This window comes from Dama dama, chromosome 12 (assembly GCF_033118175.1).
Source record: "Dama dama isolate Ldn47 chromosome 12, ASM3311817v1, whole genome shotgun sequence".
NCBI classification, from domain to species: domain Eukaryota; kingdom Metazoa; phylum Chordata; class Mammalia; order Artiodactyla; family Cervidae; genus Dama; species Dama dama.
Window position 1 is genome coordinate 38,082,452 of NC_083692.1, and position 20,058 is coordinate 38,102,509.

At 43.9% G+C, this 20,058-nt stretch overlaps 1 protein-coding gene across 2 annotated transcripts in view; it reads left to right on the top strand.

The window, feature by feature from the left end:
• Positions 1-20,058, top strand: part of SQOR (sulfide quinone oxidoreductase) — a 52,812-nt gene that overhangs the window by 15,498 nt on the left and 17,256 nt on the right. For both annotated transcript variants that reach the window (XM_061157066.1, XM_061157067.1), the window contains exons 2-5: positions 3,723-3,973; positions 7,730-7,900; positions 15,008-15,061; positions 18,944-19,138. In XM_061157066.1, coding sequence (XP_061013049.1) covers positions 3,740-3,973; positions 7,730-7,900; positions 15,008-15,061; positions 18,944-19,138 — 654 coding nt within the window. In that variant the 5' untranslated portion in view covers positions 3,723-3,739. The remainder of the gene's footprint in view (positions 1-3,722; positions 3,974-7,729; positions 7,901-15,007; positions 15,062-18,943; positions 19,139-20,058) is intronic.

Consider the following 20,058-nt stretch of genomic DNA (forward strand, 5'->3'; position numbering starts at 1 on the left):
TTGATAAATGAAATACATTTATTTCAGTTAAATAAATGTGGCACTTGTTAAAAGAAAGTTAACTTTGCCTTATTGATTCTTTCAAAAAGAGTGTGTGTTTCACTTTGTAAGAGTGTAGAGCGAAAGCGGCTGTGTTTCCTGCATTGTTAGTTGGTAATTCTTATTTCTTAACTTCAGGTACATGTGTTTCAGGCTACCTTCTAGGGAGACTCAGAGACTTAGATTTATGCTCCTTAATTATTTTGTTGACAGATTTTTTAAAAATTTCTTTGCTGTTGACTCCAGGGTCAAGTTTGGTCTTTTTTTTTTTTGCTTTTTTTTTTTTCATTCTGGTTCAGATTATGTGACTTGCTTCTTTCAGTTGTCTGGTTTTTTGATTGTTTCTCCAGTCTTGGCTTAGGTCAATGTTCCCACATTCCAAAGTGGGATCTAAATTATGATTTTGCATTATTGTTCTGGTTTCTTTCTGGTCTTTGACTTTGACTTTGATTACCTTCTCTACCGATAGTGTTAGATTGTAGTTCTGGTTTTTCTGATCTGAAAGTTAGGATGATGTTATATTGTTAGAATGAGTGTGTTACTGAGATTTTCAAGTGTTTTGAAACTTGGAACATTTCCTCTAACATGTTATTTTATGTTTGTGAAATTTTTGTTTATGGTTGAAATTTGACTGCAAAGGCCTGGACATTCTGCCTGATGACGATTATTAATGAAGTTGATAGAATTAGTTCAGAGGACTTTGTGTTTATTACTACAGAATCCAGAAATAAGCTATGGGGAACTGCTGAAATAAAATAGAACTTGCCTTCTTGGCTGAATGAGGGAAGTATTTGCATAAACTTTTTCCTCTTTCAAAAGGAGAACCATGGGATACTAGGCTGGAAGGGAATTAGGAGGTTGAAGGGCCTCAGATTGTGTGGCTTGAAATCAGAAACTTCGCCAGGCTTCCTTTCAGGTCATTATTTTGTAACTCCATGGAGTAAAGGTTCTGTGTCAGGGGAATTGCCTGGTGGTCCAGTGATCAAGACTCTGCACTTCCACTGTTCAGTCCTTGATCGGGGAACTAAGACCCCACAAGTCATGTGGCCAAAAAAAACCAAAACAAGATGTTGTGTCAGGACCATGAAAAAGTGGTTTTCCTAAAAGTCAAGTAAGGAGATTTGTTGTCATATAGAAAGGCAGAATATGAGGACTGTCTATTCATCATAAAATAAAATATCTTCTTCCCAACCAGAGAGTAACATTCTACTTGGTGATTTCCCCCACTCCTCAATCATTAAGAAACAAAAAACAAACAGAAAACTCAAACAAAACCAATTTGAGTGATTTTTAAAATTTAAAGCTTATTAAAGAAAATGTGAGAAAAGCACATGCAAAGAAGAGGGAAAAAGTAAATTATAGCTATATCAAAACATTGCTACTATTTTAGGTGTCAGTACCATGAAAAAATGGTTTCCCTGTTGTGGAAAGTATGGAAAATATCTGGATTTTTTCATTCAAGATTTTCATGTTAGCACTGTTTATTGTTGATAGACAGTAGATATAGTGGTTTAAAGCAAACACCCTGGCACTTAAGTGTCCAGGTTCAAATCATAATCCACATGTGAGCTCTGCTTCAATTTTATCATCTGTAAAATGGTGATGATGATAGTCAGCTCACAGGTAAAATGTTTGTGTAAAGGACTTAGAACATGTTTGTTATTGTCATCAAAATAGTTTATTATTATAATATTAATATATGCATATAGTAGAGATTTTATAAGATACAGAAGAGCAGAAGAAATCAAAATCACCCATTATTCTAAAACCCAGAGAAAACTGCCCGTGTTAAAATCTTATTTTTTTTAAATGCATTTTTCAAAAAAAAATAAATAAAAAAATAAAATGCATGTTTCTCTTACATAGTTGAACTTATATTTCCAATTTATATTCTGATCACAACATAAGCATTTTATATGCTCTTTGTAAACATAATTTGAAAAGACTACATAGGTCATCTTGTGTAACAGTATTTTATGTAACCTTTCCTCAAAGTTTGACATGTGGATGGTTATCTCTGTTCCCCCTACCCGTTTTAAATAGAAGCAATCATAAATTAGCCTTGGTTAGAACAGTCTGGAACCTGAGCCTTCCCTTCCAGTCTAGAGCCTGCAGTTGTTTTTTCTGTAACCAGGATGAAATCAGATCCAATCCATAAGCCAGTTAACTCAGATTTGACTGTATTATGAGTGAATATGTGAGATATATCTTTGTAGAATCTTGTCTTCTTAAGTATTAGAGGTTATTTCCTTAGACCTGAGTCCCAGAAATGGGAGAGCAGAGTCAAAGGATGAGAAATGTTTTTGATAAGAATCATACAAGCCTGCGTCAGTTTCTGTAACCCCACGTACCCTCCCCCAGATCCGGGTTGCCTGTCAGATCTGAAATACTGAGAAAATTGTCATGGGTGCCAAAACACTGGAACAGAGTTAATCCTAATTAAAATCATCACTCTGGCTCCTCCTGCTCACTCCTCCAGGGCCCTTTCTTCTTCCTTTCATAGCCTTTCCCTATCCCAGCTTTCTCTAATTCCCTTGTGTAGCCTTCCTCTTCTCCACCGGTGGGAAGTCATATAATTATATTGTTCCCATTTAGAACTTAGTGATCTTAGAAGCTAGAAATGTTATCCCCCAGCTGGGTACTTGCTGGGTACCCCCAGCTCGGTACGTTTTGTAAAGTGTTCCTGGAGCATAGGAACCCACAGGATGGTGCTAGATGATGAAATTTGGGGCTCTGTAATACACAAGGAGGGAGATATTTTGGTCTGGGCCCCTCAACTTACATGATAGATCACATCCAAGATATAAAGCCCGTTCTGAGGATGGGATGAAGTTAAGGCCAGTTTCTGAGTAGGCTTCATTTCCTCACTGTCAAACCACCAACTGCTAGAGCAGAAACACCTTTTCTTAAAGTACATCTCTTGGAAAACCTATCAAGGGGAGATTATTTACTGAATTGGATATAATAAAAGACTTGTCAGCAGGATATGCAGATTCTTTACATAAAATATAGCTTTATGATGCTAGGGAAGGGCTCCTTTTATGGCTTTTTAATCATCTGGTTGAAATTGCCAAAGGTGTGGAGGGCCTTTGCTCATGTGTCTGTAGCCAGTGATCTGATTAAATTGCATGTCTCTGGGACAGCAGATCCAGGTACTTCAGAGTGGGACCGAGGCTCTGATTTCTGTGACCTGAACCCTGAGCTGTAGAAGGTGGGTTTCTTGCGGAACTCTCTGTTTTAAGAAAGGTCTCAGGTGGCAAGGAATTGTAGACTCATACATCTCTGATGGACCGAAAAGCCAAAGAAAGAGTTGAAGAATGTACCAGAGAGGAGAAGAGGGTGACAGTGGGTTATGCTAGATGATGCCCTCGCTTTAGGGATGGACAAGGATGGGGACAGGCACGTTATGAGAGAGAACTTAAAAGGTGAGGTTTACCTGGTTCACACAAAGCCTGCGATGTCCTAAAGGAAGAAGGAGAGGGAGAAATGGAAAGCTTAGCCAGTTGTTAGCCATCAGTGGAGCATTCCCAAGAAGCTCTTGATCATGGCCAGGTGGGAGGGTGGTCTTGAAATAGGCCAGCTGGAACCGGCCAGATGTCAGTCTCCCCTTCTTCCCTAAAAGAAAATGCTTTGGTCCCATAGTGGCTCTTTCCTTATTTGGAGTCTTATCTGTTCCTTTGTAGCCTGATCCAGCCTGAAGATGACCTCCCTGGCCTCTGTGGTGTCTAGCTCCCGTGCCCGGCTCTTCGCCTGCTTCCTCAGGCTGGGCTCTCAGCAGGCCAGCCCCCTGCAGCTGCACACGGGGGCCAGCCTCGCAGCCAAGAGCCACTATGAGGTGCTGGTGCTGGGTGGGGGCAGTGGTGGGATCACCATGGCCGCCCGCATGAAGAGGAAAGTGGGCGCAGAGAACGTGGCCATCGTTGAGCCCAGCGAGGTAAGTCTTCCCCTTATGAGTGTGTGTTGTGTGTGTTGTGCACATGCACGTGTGGGTTGGGGGCTGAGGTGGGGATGACTGTCATGCCCTGGGCCTCCATGTCCCCAGGTTCATGCTTCTCTTTCTGGGCATAAAAAGCTGGTCATCCAAAAGGATTGGGAGGAGGTGGGGGGAGGGAGAGAGCAAGGACAAATCTCTTGGCTTCTTATGATCTCCTCTGTGTTAGTTTCTTAGAAGTACCATAACAAATGACCATAAACCGCATGGCTTAAAACAGATAATTTATCCTCTCACAGTTCTGGAGGCTGAAAGTGCAAAACCAAGGTGTTAGCAGGGCCATGGTTCCCCTAAGGCTGTTCTGGGCAAGGGGAGGCTGTCCCACGCCTCTCTCCTAGCTTCTGTGGTTGTGGACAGTCCTTGGTGTTCCTTGGCTGGTTGTGCATCACTCCAATCCCTGCCTCTGTCTTCACAAGGCCTTCTCTGTGTGTGCCACTAGTGTCGGCACAAGACCTTTCTACAAGGACACCAGTCATTGGATCAGATTTTAGAGACAATTCAATGGATAAACATTAGAGAGTTGAGGACACTCTAATCCAGTATGCGTGTGTGCTAAGTCGTTTCAGTCGTGTCTGACTCTTTGTGACCCTATGGACTGTAGCCTACCAGGCTCCTCTGTCCATGGGTCTTGCCAGGCAAGAATACTGGAGTGGGTTGCTGTGCTGTCCTCCAGGGGATCTTCTGGATTCAGGGATTGAACCTGTATCTCTTACATCTCCTGGCAGGCAGGTTCTTTACCACTAGGGCCACCTGGGCATGCCCTAATCCAGTATGACCTCATCTTAAATTGATTACATCTGTAAAGACCCTATTTCCAAATAAGGTCATGATCACAGGTCTCAGGGTTTGGACGTCAGCATATATTTTGAAGAGAGACAGTTCAACTCACATCACCCTCCACCTTCAATCTCGTGTCCAGAGGAAAATCAGTGGTCATTGCACTTTCCTTTCCCTGTTCCAGTCTGGAGAAAAGATGAGTTGATGGGTGGGGAGGCTTCTGAAAAGGTGTCAGTAAGTTTGAGAAATTTAAATGCAAGGGATTATAAACAGATTATGAAACAGAAAAAGATAGCAGACACCAAAAGGGAAGTTGGGAAGTGTTTATAAGACACTGTTTCATGAAAAACATTTTAAGGTTGTCCAGAGCTTCAGTCAAGATTTTTGACAGTTTGCCTAATATTTCCTAAGGAACCAGACATGCATCAGTGGGGAGTTGTATCTTTGGGAGGAAAAATCAGAATGGGCCTGACGCCTGTTTAGTGGAGAGGGTAGGGCAAGAAAGGAACACTTCTTTTCAGCAAGTCTTCCCTGAACCAAATGAGGCTGCCCAGGGCTTTGCTATATTCTGATTGGTATGCTGTGATCTGCGGGGAGATGGTAGGGCCCTCTCTGTCAATTTCCCCCTTTTTTAAATAGAAGAGCTAAGTTTAAGTTTCAGCTCTCCCCACCTTTTAAAAAAACTATTTAAAAAATTTTATTTATTTGTTTTTGGCTGAGCTGGGTCTTTGTTGCTGCACACTGGCTTTCTCTAGTTGCGGTGAGTGGGGCTACTCTCTAGTTGCAGTGCAAGGGCTTCTCACTGCCGTGACTTCTCTTATTGCAGAGCACAGGCTCTAGGGAGCTCAGGCTTCAGTAGTTGTGGCACATGGACTCAATAGTTATCGCTCATAGGCTTAGTTTGCTCCGAGGCATGTGGGATCTTCCTGGATCAGGGATCCAACCTGTGTATCCTATATTGGCAGGTGGATTCTTTACCACTGAGCCACCAGGGAAGCCCCAATTTCCTTTTTAAAGTGACTTTAATTCAGGGACAACATTTTAAAGGACAGTGGTCTGAGAGCTGTATTAGCTGGCCTCTGGTGGATTGTAGTTATCCCACAGAGGGTCTCCCGTGGGGCTACTCTTTGTAATGCAACAGGCTCCTCTGAGGAACTGGACACAATTCAAGAGGCCAGGATGGAGTCTGCCCTGCTTCATGAGGATGTGCATGACAGGGCTTCTTAGAGGAGCTGCCAGTGGCTCAGGTGTTTGCTACTTTCCTTCCTGTGTCTGGTTTAGGGATTGCTGGAGCGCATGCTTGTTGGCACTCTAAAAAAATGATCCAAGCTTGTATCTTCATTCCCTTTTCTGTTCAAGATGGACTTGACATCATTGAGCTCTCATAGCTGGTGACTTCTGCCCCCGTTTGATCCCATGCATTATGGCTGTAGGGAGATTGTAAAGCTGTTCCTATGTCCTCTTCACTCTCTGGGGCTGTTGGCAATTCTGTCTGGCCAGTTTGAGGCATTTTGATAATGTTGAGATCTCTTGGTCCTCCAGTCTACTCCATGGATACGTGGGAATTCTCAGAGGCCGTTAAACCAATCTGTTCTTTGACCCTGAGTGTAGGACTTTCACAACTAACTGAGATCAAGAGTGGACCACCTAAAGCAAGAGAACTCCAGAAAATACTGAAAGTTTGGGTATCAGGGGGTAGTATCTGATGCCTCCTGGCTTTGGGTGTAAAAACCTCTGAGAAAGGAGAAGAGGGCCTCTGAGGGCTGACTGGGGATATCTGCTGTCCTCCCCATGGGCTTGGGAAACACAGGGGGAAGTTAATGAAGTTCTGAGCATCCCCAAAGTGGCAGAAAACTTTTCAGACTCACCTCACAAACTTGTGAGTAACCATATTTAGCCTTCTGGATTTAATTTTTCTTTATATCTGTATACATGAAATGGACTGATAATATGTGTGTGTATGTGCTATGTGCTAAGTCACTTCAGTTGAGTCTGACTCTGTGTGACCCCATGGACTGAAGCCTGTCATGCTCCTCTGTCCATGGGATTCTCCAGGCAAGAATACTGGAGTGGGTTGCCACGCCCTCCTCCAGGCGATTGTCCCAACCCAGGGATCGAACCCTTATGTCTCCTGCACTGGCAGCCAGGTGCTTTACCACTAGTGCCGCCTGGGAAGCCTGTGTATGTATGTATGCTTGTTTATATAGCATGTGGGCTTTCTAGGTGGCTCAGCGGTAAAGAATACACCTGCCAATGCAGAAGACGCAGCTTTGATCCCTGGGTTGGGAAGATCCAGTGAAGAAGGAAATGGCAACCCATTCCAGTATTCTTGCCTGAAGAATTCCATGGATAGAGGAGCCTGGCGGGCTACAGTCCATGGGGTTGCAAAAGATTTGGATGTGACTTAGTGACTAACACAACAACAAATATAGCATGTACATGTTAAACACCAGATCTACTTTGTGTTAGACGTTCAGTCGTGTCCGACTCTGTGACACCATGGTCTGTCCATGGAATTCTCTAGGTAAGAATACTGGAGTGGGTTGCCTTTCCCTTCTTCAGGGGATCGTCCTGACCCAGGGATCTAATCTGTCTGCATTGCAGACAGATTCTTTACCATCTGAGCTACCTTACCTACAAAAGAATTCAGCCAAGATCAGCAAAGAAAGTCATAAACTATCTTTAGTGACCACTGTGTTATCTATTGCTTAAAGTGTATTTAAGGTAACTGCCCTTCAGATTTTAACATAGTAGGAAATAGCAGTGGAGTTGGTGGGGGAAGACTAACCTTTTGGAGACTTCTCTGTGATGCTTCAAGGGTCGGGAGGGAGGAATTGGGAGAGTCTAGCTCATGTATCTTTAGCTATGACTCTTTTGATCAGCCTCACATTGTAATGAATCTCCAAATACTTTGTTTTTTAGACACATTTCTACCAGCCCATCTGGACCCTGGTGGGTGCTGGTGCCAAACCATTATCCTCATCTGGCCGTCCCACAGCAAATGTGATTCCATCTGGTGTGGAGTGGATCAAAGCTAGGGTGGTTGATCTGGATCCAGACAAGAACTGCATCCACACAGATGATGACAAGAAGGTAACCACTGGGGTCCTTTGGCTTTTGTTAACCTGAGGGTTTATACTGAATGCACATTGTATCAGAATGGACAGCTTCGTGGTGAGAGGGTGGGGTATCTGTGTGTGTATGTGCAAGTGTGTGTGCTGAATACTCTGTGAGATGGGACAGGTGTGGGAAAAGGAGGACGGGATAGATGGAAGGACTGAGTGATGCTGAATTAATAAATGAACAATGAAGACAAGCATTTGTTGAAAACCACTGTTTGCCCTGTTGCTTACTACAGTATCATGTACCTGAATTTTTATTGAACAGACACTACTGCTCTGTGTTAAAATGCCAGGTACCTCCCTCCTTTTTCCTTTGAAGCAGTGGGCCTCTCCACTTGACAGATGGCCCTGCAGAGGAAGGGGATGTTGGAAAGTATCCATCTCAGTCACCCTAGTGGGTGCTCTGCAGTGTGACTGTGGATGGTGTTAGGACTAAGAATTGCTGCTGCTGCAGCTTGAAGGTCACAATTGCTCAGCACCATAGACATCTCCTCCCACCCCCACCACACTTGGATCCCAACTTTTCAGCAGCTGCAGCCCCTGGGTTTGACTGAGGGGATGAGGGCAGGATGGTGAGAAGACAGGCTCAGAAGCCATCCTGTCCCCTCATCTGCTGCTGAGCCTGGGACAGCCGCCATGCTGTCCCCGGCCTGTCCCAGGGTCTGGTGGCTCTTGGGCCCTAAGGGTGTTACTGGCCTTATACCCTGACCCATATCCCTCCAAACTGGGCACGCCAGCATTTTCACAGAACTGTAGGATCAGAGTTGGTGGAAATCTTTCAGCTCTAACCTCTTGCTCTAAGCAGGGACCATTGGCTGCAGGCATTCTCAACCTTTCATTAGGTCATGGATCTTTCTAAGCAGGACCTTAGCCTGCTCTACAGAATGCATATATGTGCCTAATTTTGCATTTAATTTCAAGGAGTACAGAGATTTTTTGTATCCTTTCCCTGAACCCTGATCAAGATTACCTGCCTAGTTTCTGCTCTTCCTTCCTTCCTCCCTCAGTATTTATATTAAGCATTATTATAACCTGTGTATACAGTTTTAAGGATATACGAGTAAACCAAAAAGGACAAATATCTTTATTGTTCAGGATTTTATATTCTAGTGGAGGAGGACATACAATAAACAATAAACATAATAAGTAAGTTATATAGTGTGTTAGAAGGTGATGTCAGCTCAGTCAGTTCAGTAGCTCAGTCGTGTCCGACTCTTTGCGACCCCATGAACCGCAGCACGCCAGGCCTCCCTGTCCATCACCAACTCCTGGAGCCTGCTCAAACTCATGCCCATCGAGTCGGTGGTGCCATCAGCCATCTCTTCCTCTGTCGTCCTCTTCTCCTCCTACCCCCAATCCCTCCCAGCATCAGGATCTTTTCCAATGAGTCAACTCTTCACATCAGGTGGCCAAAGTATTGGAGTTTCAGCTTCAGCATCAGTCCTTCCAATGAACACCCAGGACTTATCTCCTTTAGGATGGACTGGTTGGATCTCCTTGCTGTCCAAGGGACTCTCAAGAGTCTTCTTCAACACCATAGTTCAAAAGCATCAATTTTTTGGCGCTCAGCTTTCTTCACAGTGCAACTCTCACATCCATACGTGACCACTGGAAAAACCATAGCCTTGACTAGACAGACCTTTGTTGGCAAAGTAATGTCTCTGCTTTTTAATATGCTATCTAGGTTGGTCTTAACTTTCCTTCCAAGGAGTAAGCGTCTTTTAATTTCATGGCTGCAGTTACCATCTGCAGTGATTTTGGAGCCCCCCAAAATAAAGTCTGACACTGTTTCCACTGTCTCCCCATCTATTTCCCATGAGGTAATGGGACCAGATGCCATGATCTTAGTTTTCTGAATGTTAAGCTTTAAGCCAACTTTTTCACTCTCCTCTTTCACTTTCATCAAGAGGCTTTTTAGTTCCTCTTCACTCTCTGCTGTAAGGGTGGTGTCATCTGCATATCTGAGGTTATTGATATTTCTCCCAGCAATCTTGATTCCAGCTTGTGCTTCTTCCAGACCAGCGTTTCTCATGATGTACTCTGCATATAAGTTAAATAAGCAGGGTGACAATATATAGCCTTGATGTACTCCTTTTCCTATTTGGAACCAGTCTGTTGTTTCATGTCCAGTTCTAACTGTTGCTTCCTGACCTGCATACAGGTTTCTCAAGAGGCAGGTCAGGTGGTCTGGTATTCCCATCTCTTTCAGAATTTTCTACAGTTTATTGTGATCCGCACAGTTGAAGGCTTTGGCATAGTCAATAAAGCAGAAATAGATGTTTTTCTGGAACTCTCTTGCTTTTTCGATGATCCAGCGGATATTGGCAATTTGATCTCTGGTTCCTCTGCCTTTTCTAAAACCAGCTTGAACATCTGGAAGTTCTCGGTTCACGTATTGCTGAAGCCTGGCTTGGAGAATTTTGATGAATGTTAATTAAAAAAATAGAGCCGAGTTACTTGGACTTGGGCACAGGGGTTAGGGGCTTGAATTTAAAGTGGGTTAGTATTTACATGTTCCACTTCTCTGAAAGTTAGCGCTCTTCATTTTTTTTAGGCAAACAGGTAATATGAAAGTTCTCCCTTTAATGAGTCAGAACCCACCTTCCTGTAATCTCTTTTCTGTTTTGTCTTTGGCCTCTAAGGTGTTAGTGGCCATAATACTTTTCTTGTTCCTTATTCTTCCTGTAGTGTGGGAGAGAAGGTCTTCTCTCTTTTCAGTGGAGAAACCCTCCAGCTATTTGAAAGTGACTCTTAGAGTCCGTGTCTGTCGTCTTCTCCTCCTGTCCCTACTTTCCTCAGATCTCATGGGCTCCAATCCCCTCCCTACCCTCTTTAGCCTGCATTGGACATCATCTGGCTTGTTAGTACCCCGTGATCCATGGCCCCAGTAGGTGTCTGGGAGAGTAACCAATGCTACAGAACAGCCCAGAATTGTGTGGGATCATTCTCTCCCACAACTGGCTAGAGCCCAAGCTAGCATTTGCCAATGACAGTTCTCACAGTGCTGATTCATGCTGGACTAGATATCCGTTTAAACCATGGGTCTTTTTTTCACATGATCTACTGTTGAGTCAGGCATCCCCCATCCTAAAATATATACATATTTATATATATGTGTGTACACAAATAAATATACATTTATTTACATTAAATTTAAAAATTTATATCTTCTTTATATATTGTTTTTCCCGTGTTGATAAACTTCCTTATTTTCCCCAATATCTCCAGGAGAACAGACTGAATTAAACACAAGACTGTTCTCAGTTCACAGGATTGAGCTTTGGGGCTTCTTTTTCTCACCAGTCTGCTTCCAGTTAAGGGACCAGCAGACCTGTATCTTTGAAGACACATCACTCCTTCGGTACAGCAGTGCCTGCCTCCTAGTCAGACCCTCTGCACTGCAGGAGTAGCTCAGTACCTTTCTGATTGGCTTTGTGTGTGTCTTAAGGAACATAAACTTGTCTCACCTCTTGAGAATGAGAGGTACTGGGAGGCACCCTCACTTCTGAAACCTGCTTCGACTCTAAGGTCTAGACCCTTGGGAGAGTTGTAGTGCCTTGTTAGGGCTAAGGAATAAGGTGGTATATAAACTGGTGAGGCTTTTGTCCAGGATTTTTTAAGCAAAAGTATTCCATAGCCAGGGCTTCCCTTGTGGCTCAGCTGGTAAAGAATCTGCCTGCAATGCGGGAGATCTGGGTTCAGTCCCTGGGTTGGGAAAATCCCCTGGAGAAGGGAAAGGCCACCCACTCCAGTATTCTGGCCTGGAGAATTTCATAGACTGTATAGTCCATGGGGTTGCAGAGAGTCAGGCATGACTGAGCGGCTTTCACTTTTCACTTTCTATTCCATAGCCAAGTATCAGAAATCTGCATATCATGTCTCATCTTCTTGCTTTTGGTTCATCCTCCCAGCTTGCCTGGATCTTTTACATTTGTGATTCTGTCATCCAGTTAGCAATTTTTCCTTGCCTTTATCCATGATGGGTTCATTTAAGTTCAAGGTTTTAATTCAAGGACAGGTTAAACCTGTCCCTAGAGAACTTTCTTCCTAGCATACATGAATCAATCAGTATTCTTTTGAAAATATTAAACAATTTACATAATCGTTTCCATCATTTGTTTACACTTTCCTGTCCTGTCCACAATGTGAGGGCACTGCTGAAGTCCAGACTCACTGTGTCTGTGACTCTTCCCTGACCGAGGGATCTGTCTGTTTGGAGTGTGTTCCATAGGCCCAGTGTGTAGATGGATCCTTGCTCCTTCTCCAGACTTAACCTGGTTCTATTCCTTGTTCCTGCTCCAGCATGCTGGCCTCTCCTCTCCTCAGACACCTCAGCCGCCTCTTCCCTGGTACTTGTGCACAGGCTGCTTCCACCTCTTCCCCTCGCTAACTCCTAACTCATCTTTATCTGAGACATGGCCTCCCTGACCTACTGGAGTAGTCAGGTTTCCCCCTAGACTTGCCATCCCAGCACGCTGTGGTTTAGTGATTGTCTGTGTGGCTCTCTGTTCACGTCTGTCTTGCCCACTAGACTGAGTTCCTCGAGGGGTAGGAACTGGGTCTTTCTTGTTTGGTGTTGTATCTCCAGGACTTAGCATAGTATCTGTCACATAGAAGGTTTTCAGTCAATCTTTGTGATCAAGTTGTGCCTCAATTTCTTCATCTGTCAAATGGTACTAATAACTGACTTCACTGGGTTGTTGTGAGGATTAAATGAATTAAAACATGTAAAATATTCAGGACAGTGCCTTGAACAAAGTGAATGCTTAAGAAATGTTGCTGTTATTACTTTTTAAAGAATACATGAGGGACTTCCCTGATGGTCCAGTGGTTAAGACTCTATGCATCCACTGTAGGGGGTGTGGGTTTGATCTTTAATCAGGAAACTAAGATCTCACATGCTGTGTGGTGCAACCAAAAAGTAAAAAAAAAAAAAAAGGAAGGGAAAAAGAGTATATGGGAAAAAGAAGGAAAAGGAAATATTTATTGAGTAGCCACTCTGCTGAGAGTTCTTGACTGCTGACTGATGGGACGCAGGTTTGCAGTGTGCAAACACTTGCTGATGCCCTTCTTTTTCTAAGTTATTATGAGACATCTTTTTATTAGATGAGCCTGGAATTTTGAAATGGATAAACATCTTGTTTACTAAATTGTTAGTCATAATTTACCTCTCCCACCCCCCACCCCCATATAAAATTACAAAATACTTGTCCATATTTAGCCTTTTGGCAAGGTCTGCACTGTTCTCTGAAACTGTTCAGAAGTTTTGTCTACAAGTTTTTGTAATTCCTTAGAGTTTAGATCATCTGCCCTGGAAGCTTGAACTCATTCAAAAGACATGAAGTGTACTTGTGTTCTTTGCTACTTTAGGATTTATTCTCCCTTATTTTTTTCATAGTCTTAAGCTTGTATATTATTAGTCCATAAAAACATTCAATATTATGCTCTAATAGAACCATCAAGGCATGCACAAACCAAAGGCTTTTCTTTACAGTGCTCATATGTCTTATATGTGGGTCAGGACCCCCAGATCCTATGCCATCTTTGATCTTACATCCTGAAGAGTCACTCAGCCATTTAATGATCCTGGTACACTTTCCTACAGAATAAGGAGTTTAAGGGCACTCAATCTCTATGGGTAGGTAAATCATACAGTTGAAGGTGTATCTATTTATCTGTCTACTTTGATAGATTGTATTATTCACAAGCAGCCGAAATCAACCATCTACCTATCCATTCATCCAACAAATGTTGCAGACGTCCTCAGTTTAGTGTCTTGTGTTAGATTCTAGGACTATAAGGAATAAGACATAACCTTTATCCTCTAGGAGTGTTCAGTGTAGTGAGGAGGACATTGCTGCTGAATAACACAAGTGCTAAAAAGCATTAAGTCCACTGTGCTGAGAGAGCTGCTGGGAGGGACCAGCAGGGAGGGGACTGAGTCATAGGCAGGTTTCACGGTGGAGGTGACCTTGGAGCCGAGTCTCCTAGGTCAGGACCTCTTCAGCGACTTGCTCCCCTTGGCTCCCTAGCCCAAGTCAAGCTCTTTCAGGTCTCGGAGGCCCTTCTCTTCCACTGTGATCTGCCCAGCTGGCTGCTCTGCTTCTCTATTTGTGTTTTTCACAAGCAACTGAAACCAACCATCCACCTCTCCATCTATCCAGCCTTCTCTCCAAGGCTGTGGCAGTCACCACCTGTGGCCAGGCTGGGCCCCCACGTTCACTGCTGTCGTTCTCCAGTTTTGTAGGCAAGTCTCTTTACTTTATATCCTTTTTGCTTCCACTGTTGTACTTCAGCTTGTCTTCCTCCTGATCCTTAACCCACATTTCCATCATAATAAGTATGGATACTTTTGCCCTCAGCATGGATGAGCACAATGCCCATATTTAAAGAGAGGAGTTTTAAATTCCGAACAGCTTGTTCAGTAGGATCAGGTAGGTTCTATCACATCTTTTTCAGTGTCCCTCAAGAGAGCAGTTTCTCAGTTACGCTGTTGATCCAGTCTCTACGACAGGACAGATTAGCCTGAGATTCACAGGTTACCCCATAGGTGGGATTTACAGGTTAACTTTTAAAGAAAGTTGATTGTTTTAAGATTAGAAAGTCTTCCTCCCAGCCTTCAACATGAAACAGTCAGTTCAGTTGCTCAGTCATGTCCAACTCTTTGCGACCCTATGGACTGTAGCACGCCAGGCTTCCCTGTCCATCACCAACTCCCAGAGCTTGGTCAAACTCATGTCCATCGAGTCAGTGATGGCATGAAACAGTGTTAACCCAAATAACTGTGGTCCCTTTTCTGTTGTGCTCCACTGTGTAAAAGTGCAGGCATCTCAAGCTCCCAGAAGCCAGGCCTGTTGTATATTTGTGAAGCACTGACATGGGAGGCAGCAGAGAGGTGGGCATAATGGCACCCTGGAGTGCTCATCCCTGCCTGCTGGCCTGCCCACCAGCTGCAGCCCCACGTCGTCGTGTTACAAGATGGGGACACAGTGGGGCTACTCATGTCTGGGGTCTGAGTCAGTTCTGGGGCTGCCACTTTTTGGGTCTTGGTCTAAAATGTCATTTTTTTGTGTTTCAGATCTCCTACAAGTATCTTATCATTGCTCTTGGACTCCAGCTGGACTATGAGAAGGTACTTAAAAAATTGTTTTTTTAAATTTATTTTTGGCTCTCCTGGGTCTTTGTTGCTTTTGCACAGGCTTTCTCTAGTTGTGGCAAGCAGAGGCTACTCTCTAGTTGCAGTGCATGGGCTTCTCATTGCAGTGGCTTCTCTTATTGCGGAGCATGGGTTCTAGGGTGCATAGGTTTCAGTAGTTGTGGATCACAGACTCAATAGTTGTGGTGCACGGGCATAGTTGCTCTGTGGCATGTGGAATCTTCCCGGACCAGGGATCAAACCCATGTCTCCTGCGTTGGCAGGTGGATTCCCTTCTACTGTGCCACCAGGGAAATCTGAGAAGGTACTGTTTTAAGCTACTTCTATTACTATGTCATGGGCTTCCCAGGTGGCTCAGTGGTAAAGAATCCACTGCCAATGCAGAAGATGCATGAGATATGGGTTTGATTCCTGGGTTGGGAAGATCCCCTGGAGTAGGAAATGGCAACCAGCTCCAGTATTCTTGCCCAGAAAATGATATGGACAGAGGAAACTGGTGGGCTACAGTCCATGGGGGTCACAAAGAGTCAGACACAACTGAGCATACATACATAAGTATGTTATACTGGCCTACTTATGCTATGATCAAAACTGTATTTAGTTGTTTTACACTCATTTTGCCAAGAAAGAGTATTAAGAAATCCTCTTTCAGTTTTATTTCTCAGCAGTCTTTTTATGGTTTTAAGAAAGTCTTCTCTAAGATTCTGTCAGTGATCATCGTTAGTTCTAGCTTCAGGCTTTAATCAGAGTTCAGCATGTCCAGGGCCTGATGGTAATTCTTACAAAACAGCAGCCTTTCCCACACTTACAGGAAAACTACCTTTCTCTGTAGGACCGAGTTGGTTGTATTTCCTTTGAAAGTAAGATTTAGATTGTGAATTCTTAAGCAGACTTTAAGGGTAGAATACCAGCAGTTAGCTTATCAGGCACTGAAGGGATGTCTAAGTTTTGTTGTATAGAGACTGGGTTTTTTGGTATAAAGCGACTGACACAATATAAATGCTGCCCCAGCAGTTCCTTAGACCTCCCTTTTCAGAGAGCTAGGGAGCCAGATGCCCTCTGAAAATTTGTGAGATTCAAATTTATTTTCCTAAAGCATAATGGAGTGAGTTAGTAATTATGATTTCCAGAAGCTTCTTGGGGAATATGAATAAGTAGTTGAAGCACATAAGGCATTTGATAACCAGGTCACAAGTTTCAGGAAAGTGGTTTAGGCGAGGGCCTCATCTGAGTTGCATCCGCTGGGTGTTTGATGTGTGTAGCTGGGTTAAAAACCAGAATAGTGACATGCCCAATGTAGGAGGTAGAAGAAATGACCTGGGACCTGTTCTGCGAAGGTTTAAACAAGCCATGGATTAGTGTGGAGGTAGCGATGAGTTTGGTGCCATGGGTCATGTGTCTCATATAAACTATAAACCATGGAGGACTCTATCGAGAAAGGTGCCAGTGGTAGTTTCTGGGAAATCCATGCATCTTCAAAAGGCCCACAAGAGTTGACTTAACAAAGGTAGCCTATCTCTATGATCATGTCACCCTGATGGCTTAAGGCCATGTGAGGAGAATTGTCTGAAGACACCAGTGCTGAGAGTGCTTGCACCCTCTTGCAGTAAACCAAGAAACAATAATATTTAAAAGTAGCTGTTACTATGGAGTCTCCACCATGTGCCAGGGACCATGCTAAGAATCTAATACTGATTCTTCATGACTGCTTGAGAGGTAGATATTTTTATCTCTTCTTGATAGATGAGGAAACCGAAGCTAAGAGGATGTGAGTAATGTTTCCAGGGCTACTGTGTTACTTAGCAATCTTGGAGATACTAGAAAACTAACCAGGTTAGTGTAAACAAAGGAGAGATGGCTTTGATGAGGATGCCAAAGTGTGTGGATCTCGGGGGTGGGATGTCACTGGGCCTCTAGAAGGACTGATCTCTGATCTGGGCTTTGATGAGGATGCCAAAGTGTGTGGATCTCGGGGGTGGGATGTCGTTGGGCCTCTAGAAGGACTGATCTCTGATCTGGGCTTTGATGAACGTGAGCAGCTTCTCTCTGCCCAGCTGCCTCTGGCTCTTCGCCCACCAGCTCCTGGTGAATCTCTGCAGTGCCATGTCCTGCTCTCTGGTCTTCTCAGTGTGGTAGGATGGTCCACAGCTCCCCACAGAGTGGGGGTCAGATTCTCATCTCTTCCTCAGACTTTCCTGCTCCTTCTGCTTCCGGGTTCCCAGCGAAGCACCTTGGATTCAGTGGTGTCATAAACTGCCCTTTAGGTACAACTCTCCTTAAAAAGAACTTGGTTACTACTTTATGGCACCGTTTTCCTTGATAACAGTTTCTTCAGACTAGAGAAATATGATGAAGGCACATTGGCTATTTATTTATCTCCTGGATCCTGAGTTTTGCTTTGGGAACTGGAAAGCATGGAGGTCATGTGGTAAGGGCCGCAGGCAGTTGGCAGGGGCCTCAGTATCTAGTTGTGTAAGAGTCTAGGTGGGTCTCTCAACCTTGCTCTTTAGTTTCCTCATCTTTGTCTGTGGGTCAGTAATATTCCACCCCCTCCCTCAGAGGGAGTGTAGTGAGTAGAGTGAATATTAACATAGATGTAGGATGGCAGAAACATTAAAATGCAGGGTGATTTTTTAATAGTAAATGATTTTATAATAGTAAGTCTCAACTATTGTTGAGACTGCTAATATTACAGCTACTTAAACTGTAGCAGAAGATATGGTTAACAATCAGAGGAATGCTCACTCTTAACATGTGATGGAGGAGACCGAGGACTCTGTTTCCTTGAGACTTGAGGAATAGGTGTTGGGCGATTCCATGAGTCACGAGTGGGTGCCCTTCAGCCTGGAGAGGTTTTGAAGGACCGCTCATCTTGAGACTGTTTTTGATGGTTCTCTGATCATCCTTGAGTCTCTTAACTCACTCATTTCCATCTCCATTGTGTTATATGAGCCTTCTAACATTTAAGAGAAGGACCCAGTTAATCTTCCTGACAGGAATATATGGACGTTTACAGAGCATGTACCATACACGTGTCATCTTTCTAGTCATCTTATACCATGGTCTCTTTACTCCTGCCAGCAATCCTACAGAGCAGTTACTTTTATCTGCATTTCACAGATGATGAACATAAGCATTTCAGTGAGCATCAGAATTACTTGGAGGGCCTGTTAAAACAGATTTCTGGGCTTGCCTCTGAGTTTCTGATCCAGTGAGTCTGAGCTAGGGTCTGGTAATCTGCATTTATAACAAGTTCCCAGGTGGTGCTGTTCTGGGGACCACACTTGAGACCTACTAGCTGATTTATTGGGCCGTTTACTGGGGATCACAATGCTTGTAAGTGGAAGAGCTAGGACTCAAATTGGAGTCTGTAGGTTCTCAAGTCCATGCTTTTAATTTCCTGCCTTTGCTGCTTTTATCAAGCGCTTGGCCTGGTCCAACCTGTTACAGGGTAATTTAATTTTGCTATTACTGATAGTGTGGCTCTTGGTTCTGCCTGTTGTTCTTCTCCTTCCCAATAAGAAAACTTGTTCCCCAAAAAGGAAGTAAGGCTGGCTTCTTGTCCTCACTCTGATGGTGGGAAGAGAGGTCCAAATTCTGGTCTCCCGGCCACAGAGGCCCAGGGTCTCTCCTCGGCCTCGTCTGTCCTCCACTTTGGCAGATGACTGCAAGCCCCACAGCTCTGGGCTTAGCAGAGCCCTCACTCACCTGCTAGCTCCACTGTGTGTGAGTCCGGGGGGCTCCAAATTGTGCTGAAATACATGAGAGGCGGTAGAAATGACGGAGAAGAAGGATCCTAAACACAGATTCCATTTTCATTTTTGTTAAATGATAATTTTTTTGTGTGCTTTGTTGCAGATCAAAGGCCTCCCTGAAGGTTTTGCCCATCCCAAAATAGGGTCCAATTACTCAGTGAGGACGGTGGAGAAGACATGGAAAGCTCTGCAGGACTTCAAGGAGGGCAACGCCATCTTTACCTTCCCTAACACTCCAGTGAAGTGCGCTGGGGCCCCGCAGAAGATCATGTACTTATCAGAAGCCTATTTCAGGAAGGTATGCTTCCTTTCCAGGGATGGGCAAGGAGGGCAGAAGGGATATCATTTTTATCCATGTCAAAATATTGTTTCTGTTTCTAAATTTAGTAGTTCAGTCCCTAAGTTGTGTCCGACTCTGCAACCCCATGGACTGCAGCACACCAGGCTTCCCTGTCCCCCACTGTCTCCTGATGTTTGCTCAGATTCATGTCCATTGAGTAGATGATGCTGTCTGACCATCTATCCCTCTGCTGCCCACTTTTCCAAAGTATTGGAGCTTCAGCGTCAGCCTCGGTCCTCCCAGTGAATTTTCAGAGTTGATTTCCTTTAAGATCAACTGGTTTGATCTCCCTGCTGTCCAAGAGACTCTCAAGCGGTCTTCTCCAACACCACAGTTCAAAAGCATCAATTTTTACTTTTTATTTCACATGTACAAAATTATGTAACTGAAAGTTTGCAAAATAGAAAAAAGATGTCATTCATAATCCAATTGCTTTGGTATAGCTACTGTTAATCAATTTGATATGTACTTCCATTGTTTTCCCTATTTTTTTAACATGGTATAGTCATACTATCAGTTCAGTCGCTAAGTCATGTTCAACTCTTTGCTACCCCATGGCCTGCAGCATGCCAGTCCTCCCTATCCATCACCAACTCCCGGAGCTTGCTCAAACTCATATCCATTGAGCCGGTGATGCCATCCAACCAACTCACCCTCTGTCATCCCCTTCTCCTCCTGCCTTGAATTTTTCCCAGCATCAGGGTCTTTTCCAATGAGTCAAGTTTTTCACATCAGGTGGCCAAAGTATTGGAGCTTCAGCTTTAGCATCAGTCCTACCAATGAATATTCAGGACTAATTTCCTTTAGGATTGACTGGTTAGATCTCCTTGCAGTCCAAGGGACTCTCAAGAGTCTTCTCCAACACCACAGTTCAAAAG